At 44.6% G+C, this 14,176-nt stretch overlaps 1 protein-coding gene across 3 annotated transcripts in view; it reads left to right on the top strand.

Annotated features, from left to right (window-relative positions):
• pemt (phosphatidylethanolamine N-methyltransferase) overlaps window positions 1–14,176 on the top strand; it is a 58,321-nt gene that overhangs the window by 18,578 nt on the left and 25,567 nt on the right. For all 3 annotated transcript variants that reach the window (XM_026277417.1, XM_026277416.1, XM_026277418.1), the window contains exon 3: window positions 4,453–4,568. In XM_026277417.1, coding sequence (XP_026133202.1) covers window positions 4,453–4,568 — 116 coding nt within the window. The remainder of the gene's footprint in view (window positions 1–4,452; window positions 4,569–14,176) is intronic.

A 14,176-nucleotide genomic window follows, 5' to 3' on the forward strand; every position in this document is an offset into this window, starting at 1 on the left:
GTGAGGAGAGGTATAAATGTGATCCTGGGGCACAAAAACAGTCTTAAATATCTGGGGTATATTTGTACCAGTAGCCAAAAAATTATAGTTTTTAATTTTATGCCAAAAATCATTAGGATATTAAGTAAGGATCATGTTCCATGAAGATGTTTAATACATTTCCTACCGTAAATATATCAAAAAGTAATTTTTGATTAGTAATATGCATTGCTAAGAATTCATTTTGACAACTTTAAAGATGATTTCCCCAATATTTAGATTTTTCTGCTCCCTCAGATTCCAGAACTTGTGTTCAGACAAATATTGTCCTCCGAACAAACCATAGGTACACCTTGCTAGTGCCGGGTTGGACCGCTTTTGTCTTCAGAACTGTCTTAATTCTTCGTGGGATTGATTCAACATGGTGTTGGAAACATTCCTCAGAGATTTGGGTCCATATTTATATGATAGCATCACACAGTTGCTGCAGATTTATCGGCTGCACATCCATGATGTGAATCTCCCGTTCCAGCACATCCCAAAGCTGCTCTGTTGGGTTGAGATCTGGTGACTGTGGGGGACATCTGAGTAAAGTGAACTCATTGCTGGAAGTAGTCATCAGAAGATGGGTGCACTGTAGTCATAAAGCAAGTCTAGATGCCTGAATACACTGAGTTGCTGCCATGTGATTGGCTGATTAGCAATTTGTGATACCAAGCAATTGAATATGTGTACCTAAGTGAGTGTATGTGTCATTTTCAAAATGGCTTTTTTGTAGTTTTGACTTTTTGTCTTTCAATTCTCACTTTTTTCCCCCTCAAAATTCTTGAATTTTATTGAAAAATAAATAAATAAATGCTACATATAAAAGTTTAAAATCTCATAATTGATATTTATTTGTTTCCAACACAGAATAAAATATAAAAAAGGAAATTTGAAATGTAATTTGAAGAAGAAAACAAACTATATGTAACTATTTATTATATAAATCACTTTTCTACTTTATTGTTTCCACAGAATAAAAAAAACAAAATGTTAATTTCAACTTTTAATCTCAAATTTCTATTTTTTTCTTGCAATTTCACATTTATGACCAGAATTGCAAGTTTATATCTTGAGTTGATTGCAATTACCTCATTTTTAGAATTCTAAATTTGTATTAAATAAGATTAAATTACGTACATATAAATCTCCCATCCATTTGAATTTTATTAGTGTACCATAAACTTAATGTGATCCATATTTGTCAGGTGATGAAACAGGTGACATAATAAACTAAATGTTTTATATATATATAACATTTATTTATATATATATATATATATATATATATATATATATATATATATATATATATATATATATATATATATATACTAATCAAGAAACCCAATTAGTTTCAATATCATATATTTTAAATTAATTCAATTTATTTTTTAATAGCCATATTTTAACCATGTTCATACTCTTGCAAATTCAAGTGTTTTTCCCACAATTAACAGATTTATTTTTATTAGAAGCAGTTTGATTAAAAAATTATTTTTATAATAAAATCACATGAAAATCTTACATTTAATTTATGAATGACTGACAAATGTGCATCACATTAACTTAGTTTTGAAATTATATTACAAGATTACAAATAGATAAATTGTATATGCAATTCAAAAACATCTTAAATTTAGACCTAAATAAATATATGTATATATATATCTATATATATATTATAAATGCAGTGACGCATGTACACATTCACCTTCTGCAGTCAGACGTCAGATGCATGTGAGGTTAAATATATCACTCACACCTTACACAATCAGTCGTTCTTACTAATTAACCTTGGCAAAACATGCAAATTAAACGTGTAGCTTGGTATTACTTTTTCATCTTCATTTACAATGAACATGAATTCATATGAGCCGCTTTTATGTTTTTTTCTTTGTTTGTTTTTTGAGTTATTTTTTGCAACTGTGAACCCAAAATAGAAAGAAATGTTGTCTTTGTGTCTGAAAACTAAAAAGGCAGATATTTGACTGCTGTAATTAGTATGTGGCATCACATTCATGTTTCCCGGGTCAGAAGTCTCTGGTTTCTTGAGACGTTGGCGAGGATGGCGCCGTCTCTGCATGTTCTGTTCTGTACTATTTGAGCGCCAGCCTGCATAATAGACTTCTAATGAGGACTGGACACTGTATGCTCCATGCTAATCATCTTTAATTTCATCAGATTTATATCATCATTTCCATATAAAGGACGTTCAGTCCATTTAACAATCATATTAGCCATCCATAAATTCTTCAGAAGTAGTAATTAAATAATTTTGATGGCGTGCACAGTGTTACCGTAATCTCGCCAAGCCTTGATTACGAAAGTAACAATTTGTGCAACTGTTTCTGGAAAGTCCACATGAGTCCAGATATGGTAATTCAGTTTGGAACAGAGCGACCAGTTTCTCGTCCAGAAATCACGTCCAAATCTTAGCGCTTTTCAGTATGGATTTAGATTGGATAATAGTTAATAGTAGTACACGTTTACATGTAGTGTGTATATTTAGTTTTACATTTGTTTTGCTTTGCTGTGTTTTTAAAAATAAGAAATATTGCAATAGCCTATTAATTCATATATTTTGTTTTGAAATGTCTTATGGAATTAATTCCTCGATTATATTATTAATAATTTAATTAAATAGTAAAAGCATCACCAACGATATGCAGCCGTGAGCTTTCTGTCTTGAAATCTGTTGATTGATGTTTGAATATATTAATATATATGTTCACTTTTAATATCCAACATAAAATAAATGCAGATTATTAACATCTGACATTATATATAGGTGTGTGCATATGTGTGCATTCCAGGTGTAAATTCAAGATTATTAAAAGCATTTCAGTAAATGTGTTGAGATGTAAGCTCTTTGAGCTGATTTACAGCTGCTGGTGAGTTATATTTGGCAACACTGGTATTTTACTCCACGCTCTGCTTCATTTATTCCCATGTTGTGAAATTTGAGTGTCAACATTATCGCAGCTATTTGAGAACATGCTACAGTCAAAACTTTAATTTTCCCAATTAGCAGATTGGGTCACCTGGTTTGACCTGCAGGATCTGCACATTTGCAAAGCAAAACAATTGTTGAGTACAAACCCACCATCTGTCTCCTCATGCACCTCTCAGAAGTTGTTAATTAGGTGCTGTGCAGTACTCTTAACGATGTTATCTGCTGTAGTGGTGGTGCCGTGACCCGGACTGAACTGAGCCTCTCTGCTCGTTAATTACGCAGTTCAGCAAGCCGCAGGTTGGGCTCTAATTCAGATAAGAGCTGCTTTGCCAACAGGTCACTGTCTGCCCACAATAGAGCTGACTATGAATATCCATACAGAGGAGAGCCATTACAAACAAAGCCTAAGAGAAGGAGATCAGGCAAGAGGAGGGTTTGTGGAAGAAATGCATTAATGATTTAAAAAGCTGAAAACATGCTGCTGTTTGTGTATTATGCATATAAGAAAGATAAAAGAGACTCAGGTTGTGTGAGGTCAGGGCACTTTAATTATTGTCAGAGAGATGCATGTGAAGAAAATACTCAGTCTGTTTTGCTAAAGTTTCATGGCATCAGTTTTTTGTAAAATATTCAAGCGATTATTCAAGGTATTTTAAGATGTATTTAATGTCAGGTTTACCCATGTAATTTCCCATATAAACACAAAAATTTTTTATTTGTTTATTTTTATATTATAGCAGCATATGTGTATAATTTAAATTAATTGCGAATTAATTTGAATTTAAATGAAAATGTTAAATCGGATTAATTACATGAGGTGTCTATTAAATAAATAAATAAATTACAAATTACATTTTGCAGTGAAAATTAAGATTAGATTATTTATTTCTGTAGTAAATGAGAATGTATGAAGTATTCATTATAAATAGTAGCTTTAGAACTAAATATTTTCTTTGATTCGACGTGAAATGTATTTCACGTAACAAAGTTTATGTTCCACAGAAGAAGGCAAGTCATTCAGGTTTGAGTAAGTGATCACATAATTTTTTGGGGGGGATGGGGGTGGGTGCGGTGAACTATCCCTTTAACATTTTCCCCCTTTTTGTTTAAAAAAATAACATTCTAAATAAGAAACTAAACCTTCCAAAAGATGGCACTAAATGTCTTTATGAGCCATTCATTCATTCGATTTGTTCAAACGACTGATTCACTTTACGAATGTGCCTTTGAATCATTGATTCACACAATTCATTCAGAAACTTTCTGCTTATCAAGTTTCTGCTAATTTGATCAAACACACAGAAAAAACTGTAAAAGTGTGAAATATTATTGCAATTTAAAATAGCAGTTTTTTACGTGAATCGATTGTAAACTGTAATTGATTGAATTTTCATCATCATCATCATCGCTCCAGTCTTCAGTGTCACATGATCTTCAGGAACAATATCCTGATTTGCCTGATGTTGATGTTTCAGGTGGCCAGATGGGAGCACAGGACCAGAGGTCTGACCCGTCTGTTCGGAGGTCCATACACGGCCTGTTATTCCCTCGCCGTGCTCATCCTGCTCCTCAATGTTTACCGCAGTCACAGGTAACTGCCTCCACCGCTGTATTATTTATTGTCACAGGTCAATGGCAAAGCAGTACCTAGAATCACCGTTATTGATGTTGTAAATTAATCAAGTGGCCAGTTTTGTATCCCATTTTGCATAAGAGTAAATGTTTGGTGTTTACCTTTCACCCTTTTATTAGTTTCATCAATAATATTAACAGTGTGGTGTCTGCCTGAGCGCTCATCTGACCAGTGGCACATTCAGCCGCTTATTTCATTTGCTTTATTCTCATGAGGATCTGGCCGTTGCCATGGCAGCCTTCGTCTCCACGCTGCTGATGCTGATGTCATCGACGCCGCATGTGACCACGAGTGTGTGTGTGTGTGTGTGTGTGTGTGTGTGTGCTGCTGCTGCTATTTTCTACCCTGTTCTTAGTGAATATGTTCTCAGTAAAACTGCAGAACAAACACACACTGAATCATCTCCATCAGGATAAATCCTGTTACACTCTACACTTTGAGCTCAACTTTTCCAAGATCTTAAAAAGTCTTAATTCACCCTTTCACAAATGAAGGCCTTAAAGGGACAGTACAGCCAAAATATATAAAAAAAACAATTCTGTCAACGTATTCACACTCTTGTTGTTACAAACCTGTGTGAGTTACTTTCTTCTGTTGAACATAAAATAACATATGGTAGCCATTGACTTCGACAGTATGGAAAGTCAATGGGTACCGTCAGCTGTTTGGTAACCAAACATTTTTCAAAATACACTTGTTTGTGTTCAGCGGAAGAAAGAAACTTCTACAGGTTTGGAATAAGATGAGGGTTGAGTAAATGATGATCATTTTCATTTTTGAGTGTGCCGTCCCTTTAATTCAGATGATCTGAATGAAGACCTGATCTTATTAAACATGCATTCAAAGGGGTTTTCGCCATTATTCAGTGCCCCCCCCCCCCCCAAAAAAAAAGCATGTTACTTAAGATGCAAACTTATCATATGAACACTTTTCATAATATCATACAGTTTTCTCTAACTAATTTGATCAAACAGTATTTGAATGTTTTTTAAGGGAAACAATCCAGCTAGTACACATTCCTGCTGTTTTTCACCAAAATAATGTCACTTCCTGGAGAATGATTTCTTTAAGGAACTTCCTCGGTTTTTCTTTATTTTTTATTAAACCTGATGGCATGGCCTTCCGGTTTTAAACTGAGCATTATGATTAACCCTTGTTGGGGTAATTTTTTTAGTCACAGGGCACTGACAGAGTCTCTTGATTTAGTTTTAGCTGCATTTTTTACTGTATTTACTGTATGTCACTTACAGTCACTTGGATGGCCAGACTTTAAAACAGGGAATTATGCACAAGCACGTCTTTTCATTTCTCTGTGTCTGTCTATGGGAACTCATTCTGCACTGATACACTGAGAACAAACCAAACATTATTAGCATACAGATTGACATCTATTATATTTAGCCACATTCCATTTATAATTACATTTACATTAGTGATGAATCATACACAATGATAAAGACATTATGCACGCGATGATTAATTACTCTGTGGTTGCGCACAAATCCTTCAAGAATTGATGCACTGAAAGGCAGCAGATAAAAGCTATTCATAGAGTCTCGGAGGATCTGAAGGATCCCGATGCCTTTGACAATTAAACAAAACCGTCTGCCTGGTGCCTTTCTTAGCAGGATTTCATGTTGCAAGCACAAATAGTGATGCTTATTATTGGTTAATCTCATGATAAATACAATTTCAGCAACTAATCGCACTGATTCTCAATGTATTTATTTAATTTAAGGATCTAAGAGCGTTTATCACATTATTTCTGTTATTGTAGATGTTTCATTATGTTCTCTGATGATCTTTTGGGTCATATTTATGCAGAAATATAGAAAGGTTCACAAACTTTCAAGAAAAACTGTATATTATCAGCCAGCTCTAATCTGTTATGTGACGTGAAGACATTACGATATTATAAACATGGACATCAGGATCCTATCGTCTGCATTGATAATAAATTAGCATATTATAATTATTTCTGATGGACTCTGAAGGCTAGAGATATGATGCTGAAAATTCAGCTTTGCATCACAGGAATAAATTTAATTTTAATGTATATTTTAGTGTTTAGTGTTTTAGTGTTATTTTAAGTTGCAAAAAATATTTCACAAATATTACAGCCTTGATGAGCACAAGAATCTTTGTTGAAAAATATTAATGAATTATATATATATTTATTCAAACCCAAGAGTTAATGGTGGATGATAAGAGGAAACAGACAGAATATCAACCATGTCATGATGCATTGTGTTCATGTGAATTAAACTCAGGATGCACTTCTGAGACCAGTTTCTCCAGACAGAAAAAAGACAGAGAGAAATGAAAAGCATATTGTTATCAAGCAGGGCTTTGTATTGATCACTGGGAGCCAGTGTCACACCTTAATGCTTTCCTTTTCATCAAGATGTTTCACAGATATGAGGACGAAACAATCAGAGATTGATCAAAAAACTCTTTATTTTTCCATAATGACTTCTGTTCATTCAGCACCAGATACACGTTTGACCACGATAAATAAGTATGGATATGACTTTCTTTAAAGCAGATTAAATAAATACATTCAGTTATTCTCAAAACACTGCTATATATTTATATGAAAGCCCATAATATTATAATTTTACTCAATATTTTTGCTTTTTTTTTTTTTTTTTTTTTTTTTTTTTTACAAATTTTTACAAATATCCAAACACTCTTGAATCAAAATAACTTTTCGGTATTAAGCTATTTATTATTGTTTTCTAGAAAAGAAACGCCATAATGTAAGTAAACCGATGCTTAAAACAAGGAAAAGAAATGTGTCAGAAAACAAATGTTTGTATTATTTAGCTTTTCAAGTAAATGTATCTTGATTTAAGATCATTTTGTATTCTATGTGTACCAAAAAATGACAAAAATACTTGTCTAAAAAAATACATTAATTCATTTATTATTTTATTTTATCCAGCCTGAACCAGTTACTATTTTAAACTAAAGACAAAAACATATTTCAATGTTTCAATTTGAGTGAAACAGGACAGTTTGTACTAAAGAAAACAGATTTAGTTCAGAAGCCGATCGTCTTCTGTTGCTTTGCTGGAATACCCAGAAACTGATTCAGATGTGCAGCAGACCCAGAGATAAAGATAAAGACGGCCTAAGCTATATAATTTTTCATGAACAAATGATGAAAACATGACTTGCATCGTCTTTCTTACATAATTCTTCAGAGAAATCCTGTGGGTGCAGATGTAGGACTGATGGAGAGCTATTAGTCTCTGACAGTCCATGCAGGTGTGTAATTGGCAAAACGAAGGTCAATGAAATATATGAGCTATATTTTCAGGCACACACACACACACACATGGCTTATAATAGCGACAGACGTGAGTCTGAGTCACCTGTGCTCTTTAGAGGTCAAACTCCTGCTATCTTCAGACTGAGGTTAAGTAATACTGCGACTGACGATGAGAGTGTGGACGTGAAATCACACCATGCTGCTTCAGATCTCTATAAAACACAGGATCTAATGGAGACAAACGTCTGAGCAGAGACAATCAAAAGGTCATCTTTGGGTTCTGGTCTTTTTAAGGTGGAGAATAGCTCATATTTTGAAAGTATAATAGGATAAAGAACGTCTCGGTTACGTACGTAACCCTCGTTCCCTGATGGAGGGAACGGAGACGTTATGTCGACCGACAAATGGGGTCTCACTTGGGAGGCCAATCATCTCTGATTTTAAGAGAAAACGCCAATGAAATTGGCAAGTGGATTAACACACCTGAGCCACTCCCCGAGCCAGCGGGTATAAATAGGGCGACAGGTGCATCCACTCATTAGGTTTTACGCTGAGGAGCCGAGAACGTGTCCCGGCAACAGCGAATGGTTCAAGGTTGTGGCATGGGGACATAACGTCTCCGTTCCCTCCATCAGGGAACGAGGGTTACGTACGTAACCGAGACGTTCCCTATCTGTCGGTCACTACGAGTTATGTCGACCGACAAATGGGGTCCTATGGAAAACGCCATAACCTGAACCTCGTCACAACCCTGAGGCGCTGCAATTGTTGACAAGCCTTGGCGTGCCACAAAAGCTACGCTTAAGGTCGTAACCTTCCCAAAGCCCCAGCGCAAATTCACTGACCTTGGTACCAAAGGGGCCAAAGGGTGAGTACATCGCTGCTGGAGAAGGCCATGCTGCTGTTCCGCCCACATAAAGTAAATGGAAGGGATTTCAACCTTCAGTGAAAGATTGCTTCAAATCTTCCCTATTTGTTCTTTCAGCTGGCAAGACAATGGGGAAGCGAGCCTTTAGGAAAGGTCGCTACGGAGACCACATCCTACCCGTAGGGAGGTGACATGTGGATATACCGATATGGACTGACCCAGGGGGCAGTACTACATATGGAAAGGGTCTCTGAGGCAGGTCCTACCTTGGAGTAGGGATGGAACGGCTGCCAGAAGAGACTGACAGAGCGATCTGTCAAGGGAAGACACGGGTTTGCCAAGAGGGAAACCTTACCGTGGCAGAAAACACATATGGGATTACCCGTAGGGAACCCAGCCATATGGACACCTAGCCCAGTACAGGGGCTGACCGGCTCCGGGCATGCTAACGCCAGTACTGGGCCTGGCGACAGACTGCTCCGCCAAGTCTGACGCCGAGGGTGCTGGAGGATGCTCGACCAGGGTACGCCAACCGGGGAACTCTACTGGGAGAAGAAGGCGCTCACATCCCCGTGTTAGGGGGAATGGCGCAGCAAGCGAGACACCCAGCCAGCCCTTCCCGCCAATTACCTGTTACCCAACACACGGGAGGAAACTGGCTCTACACGGAGGTTGTAAAACCTCGCAAAGGTGTTAGGTGTCGCCCAGCCCGCAGCTCGACAAATGTCTGCCAGAGAGGCGCCGTGCGCCAACGCATAGGAGGAGGCCACACTCCGTGTGGAGTGGGCCCTCACCCCCAGGGGGCACGGCTCGCCTTGGGAATGGTAAGCCAAGGCGATGGCGTCCACTATCCAGTGGGCCAACCTCTGCTTAGAGACAGCCTTCCCCTTCTGCTGACCTCCAAAGCAGACCAGGAGCTGCTCAGAGCTTCTGAAGCTCTGGGTGCGGTCCACGTATATGCGCAGCGCTCTTACGGGACACAGCAACGACAAGGCTGGATCTGCCTCCTCCAGGGGCAGCGCTTGCAGGTTCACCACCTGGTCTCGAAAGGGGGTAGTGGGAACCTTGGGCACGTATCCAGGCCGGGGTCTCAGGACAACGTGAGAGTAGGCCGGCCCGAACACAAGGCACTCTTCACTTACCGAAAATGCTTGGAGGTCCCCGACCCTCTTGATGGAAGTGAGCGCGATCAGGAGCGCTGTCTTGAGAGACAGGAACTTTAGCTCGACTGAATCCAGCGGCTCAAAGGGACCCCTCTGAAGTCCTGCCAGGACAATAGAGAGGTCCCAGGAGGGAATCAGGGGTGTCCTAGGAGGATGTAACCTTCTGGCACCCCTCAGGAACCTAACGATCAGGTCATGCCTCCCCAGGGACCGGCCGTCCACTGCATCGTGATGGGCTGCAATGGCAGCCACATACACCTTCAGGGTGGAGGGTGACAGCCCACGCTCCAGCCTCTCTTGCAGGAAAGAAAGCACGACTCTGACCGGGCATCTCCGGGGGTCTTCTCGGTGAGAAGAACACCAATTCGTGAACAGACTCCACTTCAGAGCATAGGCCTGCCTCGTAGAAGGGGCTCTAGCCTGAGTGATAGTGTCTACCACTGCTGGGGGCAGATCACTTAGGTCTGCCGCGTCCCGTCTAGAAGCCACACGTGGAGGTTCCAGAGATCTGGACGCGGGTGCCAAATGGTGCCAAGCCCCTGAGAGAGAAGGTCTCTCCTCAGGGGGATGCGCCAGGGAGGGGCTGTCACGAGGAGCATGAGTTCCGAAAACCAGGTCCGGGTGGGCCAGTAAGGCGCAACCAACAGGACCTGTTCCTCGTCCTCCCTGACCTTGCACAGTGTCTGTGCGAGCAGGCTCACTGGGGGAAACGCATACTTGCGTAAAGCCCGAGGCCAGCTGTGTGCCAGTGCATCTGTGCCCAGGGGGGCCTGGGACAGGGAATAGTACAGATGGCAATGGGAGGACTCGGGGGAAGCAAACAGATCTACCTGAGCTTCCCCGAATCGACTCCAGATCAGCTGGACCGTCTGGGGATGGAGTCGCCATTCCCCGGGGAAAGTGAGCTGTCGTGAGAGCGCGTCGGCTGCACGATTGAGCTCCCCCGGGATGTGGACAGCGCGGAGCGACTTGAGCCACGTCTGACTCCAGAGGAGGAGATGGCGGGCGAGTTGAGACATGCGACGTGATCGTAGACCGCCCTGTCGGTTGATGTACGAAACAGCCGCAGTGTTGTCCGTGCGGACCAACACGTGCTTGTCCAGCACTAGCAGACGAAACCGTCGCAAAGCTAGATGCACTGCCAGCAACTCCAGACAGTTGATGTGCCAAAGCAGTCGAGGTCCTGTCCAGGACCCTGAAGCTGCCTGCCCGTTGCATGTCGCGCCCCAGCCCGAGTTGGAGGCATCTGTTGTGACAACAACGTGCCGGGACACTTGTTCTAAGGGCACGCCGGCCCGTAGAAAGGCAAGGTCCGACCAGGGACTGAATAGGCGGCGACACATCAGTGTGATGGTGACACGATGTGTACCGCGGCGCCATGCCCATCTCGGGACTCGGGAGTGTAACCAGTGCTGAAGTGGTCTCATATGAAGCAAACCGAGCGGCGTGACTGCGGCTGCGGATGCCATATGCCCCAGGAGCCTCTGAAAGTGTTTCAGTGGTACCACTGTCTTGCCTCTGAAGGAACTCAGGCAGTTCAGCACTGACTGGGCACGCTCGCTGGTGAGGCGTGCCGTCATACTCACCGAGTCTAACTCCATACCGAGATAAGAGATTCTCTGCACAGGGGAGAGCTTGCTCTTGTCCCGGTTGACCTGAAGCCCCAACTGACTGAGGTGCCGAAGCACGAAGTCCCTGTGATCGCACAACTCTTCTCGGGACCGGGCCATAATGAGCCAGTCGTCGAGATAGTTGAGGATCCTGATGCCCACTTCCCAGAGTGGGGCAAGGGCGCCCTCCGCGACCTTCGTGAAGACACGGGGGGACAGGGAGAGCCCGAAGGGGAGGACCTTGTACTGCCATGCCTGACCCTCGAAAGCAAAGCGCAGGAACGGTCTGTGACGGGGGAGGATAGAGACATGAAAGTACGCGTCTTTCAGGTCGATCGCTGCAAACCAGTCCTGGGGCTGGATGCATCTGATAATGCGTTTCTGCGTCAACATCCTGAACGGGAGCTTGTGTAGGGCCCGATTCAAGACTCGCAGATCCAGGATAGGTCGAAGGCCACCGCTCTTCTTGGGCACGATGAAGTAGGGGCTGTAAAACCCCGTCCTCATCTCGGCTGGAGGGGCCGGCTCGATTGCATCCTTCGCCAGGAGGATAGCAATCTCCTCGCGCAAGACAGGGGCGTCCTGGACTGCCACCGAAGTCTCGAGCACGCCATTGAACTTGGGGGGTCGCCGGGCGAATTGAATCGCATAGCCGAGTCGAACCGTCCGGATGAGCCAGCGTGACGGGTTGGGCAGCGCAAGCCACGCTCCCAGATACCGTACAAGTGGCACCAAAGGGACAGTCGACGCACCCGCAGTGGTGCAGCGATGGGGAGTCGTGCTGGAAGGCCCAGAAGGCACTGCGTCCTGGGTCATCGCAACCACACTCCTCGTGTTCCCGGAGGAACTGGCCAGAGACGCGTGGAGAGGCATTGCGTCTCCGAACCGCGACCTCTTGGCCGCTGGCGAAAGGGGGCGTCGTGGGTGAGAGTGAGGAAGCTGTGCGTCGCTCATTGTCAAGCCACGAGCCTTGCAACTCGGAGGAAGGAGAATTTGCTCTTTTATTGAAAATGTGGGTACCACTGGCCGTCCGGCCAGTGGCGGAACAAAACAAAACAGAAACTGAAGATTCTCCGCCCGGCCCTCCTCCGGGGGAAGGAGTGGCGCTGTCTTCGCCATCTCCTGAAGAGCAGTTCTCCGCATCTCCGAGTTGCCCGTGTCAGGGCCGCTTGGTCGACTTCCTGGAGGACTTCGCAGCCGGGAGTGACACGGGGGGCGCCGCTCTCCTGCGCGGGGCTCGACGCGCCGGCCTCGAAGAACTCTCAGCACGGGGCGGAGCTGGCGTAGAGGACGCAGGGGGGCGCCCACGGCGACGAGCAGGCTGAGGCGCTACCCGCGACGGAACGGTGGCAGCCGGAGAGACACGTCGGGGCAGGATGTGCTGGATGGCCTCAGTCTGCTTCTGTACCGCCGAGAACTGCTGGGCAAAGTCCTCGACAGTGTCGCCGAACAGGCCTGCCTGGGAGATGGGGGCGTCGAGAAAGCGCACTTTGTCCATGTCCCTCATCTCAGCCAGGTTCAGCCAGAGATGCCGCTCCTGGACCACCAGCGTGGACATCGCCTTCCCGAGGGACCGCGCCGTGACCTTCGTTGCCCGTAAGGCGAAGTCGGTCGCCGTGCGCAGCTCCTGCATCAACCCCGGGTCGGTACCACCCTCGTGCATGGTTTTGAGTGCCTTGGCTTGGTGTACCTGCAGGATAGCCATGGCATGCAGGGCAGAGGCAGCTTGGCCCGCAGCACTGTAAGCCTTGGCAGCGAGTGCGGCCGTCAGCTTACAGGCCTTGGACGGGAGGCGCGGACGATTCCTCCAAGTGGCGGCGTTTTGTGGGCACAAGTGCACCGCAACCGCCCTCTCCACCTGGGGAACCTCTACGTACCCCCTGGCTGCCCCGCCATCGAGGGTGGTGAGGATGGAAGAGGGAGAAGAACGGCTTCTGGCCGTGAAAGGGGCCGTCCACGACTTCATCACCTCTTCATGCACCTCCGGGAAGAAAGGCACCGGAGCAGAACGAGGTTGTGAGCCGCGTCCCGCGCCGAGAAACCAATCATCCAGCCGTGAGGGCTCGGGGCTGGGCGGTGTAGTCACCTCCAGTCCGATACTCACGGCTGCCCGGGCAAGCATGGCCGACAACTCCAAGTCCGATTCGGCAGTAGCGACAACACCCGAGGGGGGCAGCCCCGCCGAACCTTCATCCTCAGAGGTCGATAACCCATCCCCCGATGCAGCAATCGACATCTGGTCCTCGGGCGGCGCACCGAAAGACACGCTGGGACCGCTGTGAGACGGCCCAGCAGAATCAATCGGCAGCTGCACGGGACAGTCGCTGCGTGAGGAGTGAGAGGTCCGTGGGGCGTGGCCCGGCGGAGAAGCTCTCACTGTGATCCTCAGATCTCCCAGAGCGCCAGCCGGCGGCCCTCTGCTCGAGCCAGAGAGACCGGGACGGGTGGCGACAGAGGGGTCTGCTGCACTCCCCTTGAGGAGTGAGAGACGCGATCGCAGCGCTGCCATGTTCATACGCCCACAGTAGACGCATGAATCATCCACGAGCGCAGCCTCAGCGTGTTGGACGCCCAGACACTGCAGACAACGCTCGTGACCGTCAACCGAGGACAGGAAACGACCGCATCCAGAAGGACACGGACGAAACGGC

Source organism: Carassius auratus, chromosome 12 (genome assembly GCF_003368295.1).
Source record: "Carassius auratus strain Wakin chromosome 12, ASM336829v1, whole genome shotgun sequence".
Taxonomy (NCBI): domain Eukaryota; kingdom Metazoa; phylum Chordata; class Actinopteri; order Cypriniformes; family Cyprinidae; genus Carassius; species Carassius auratus.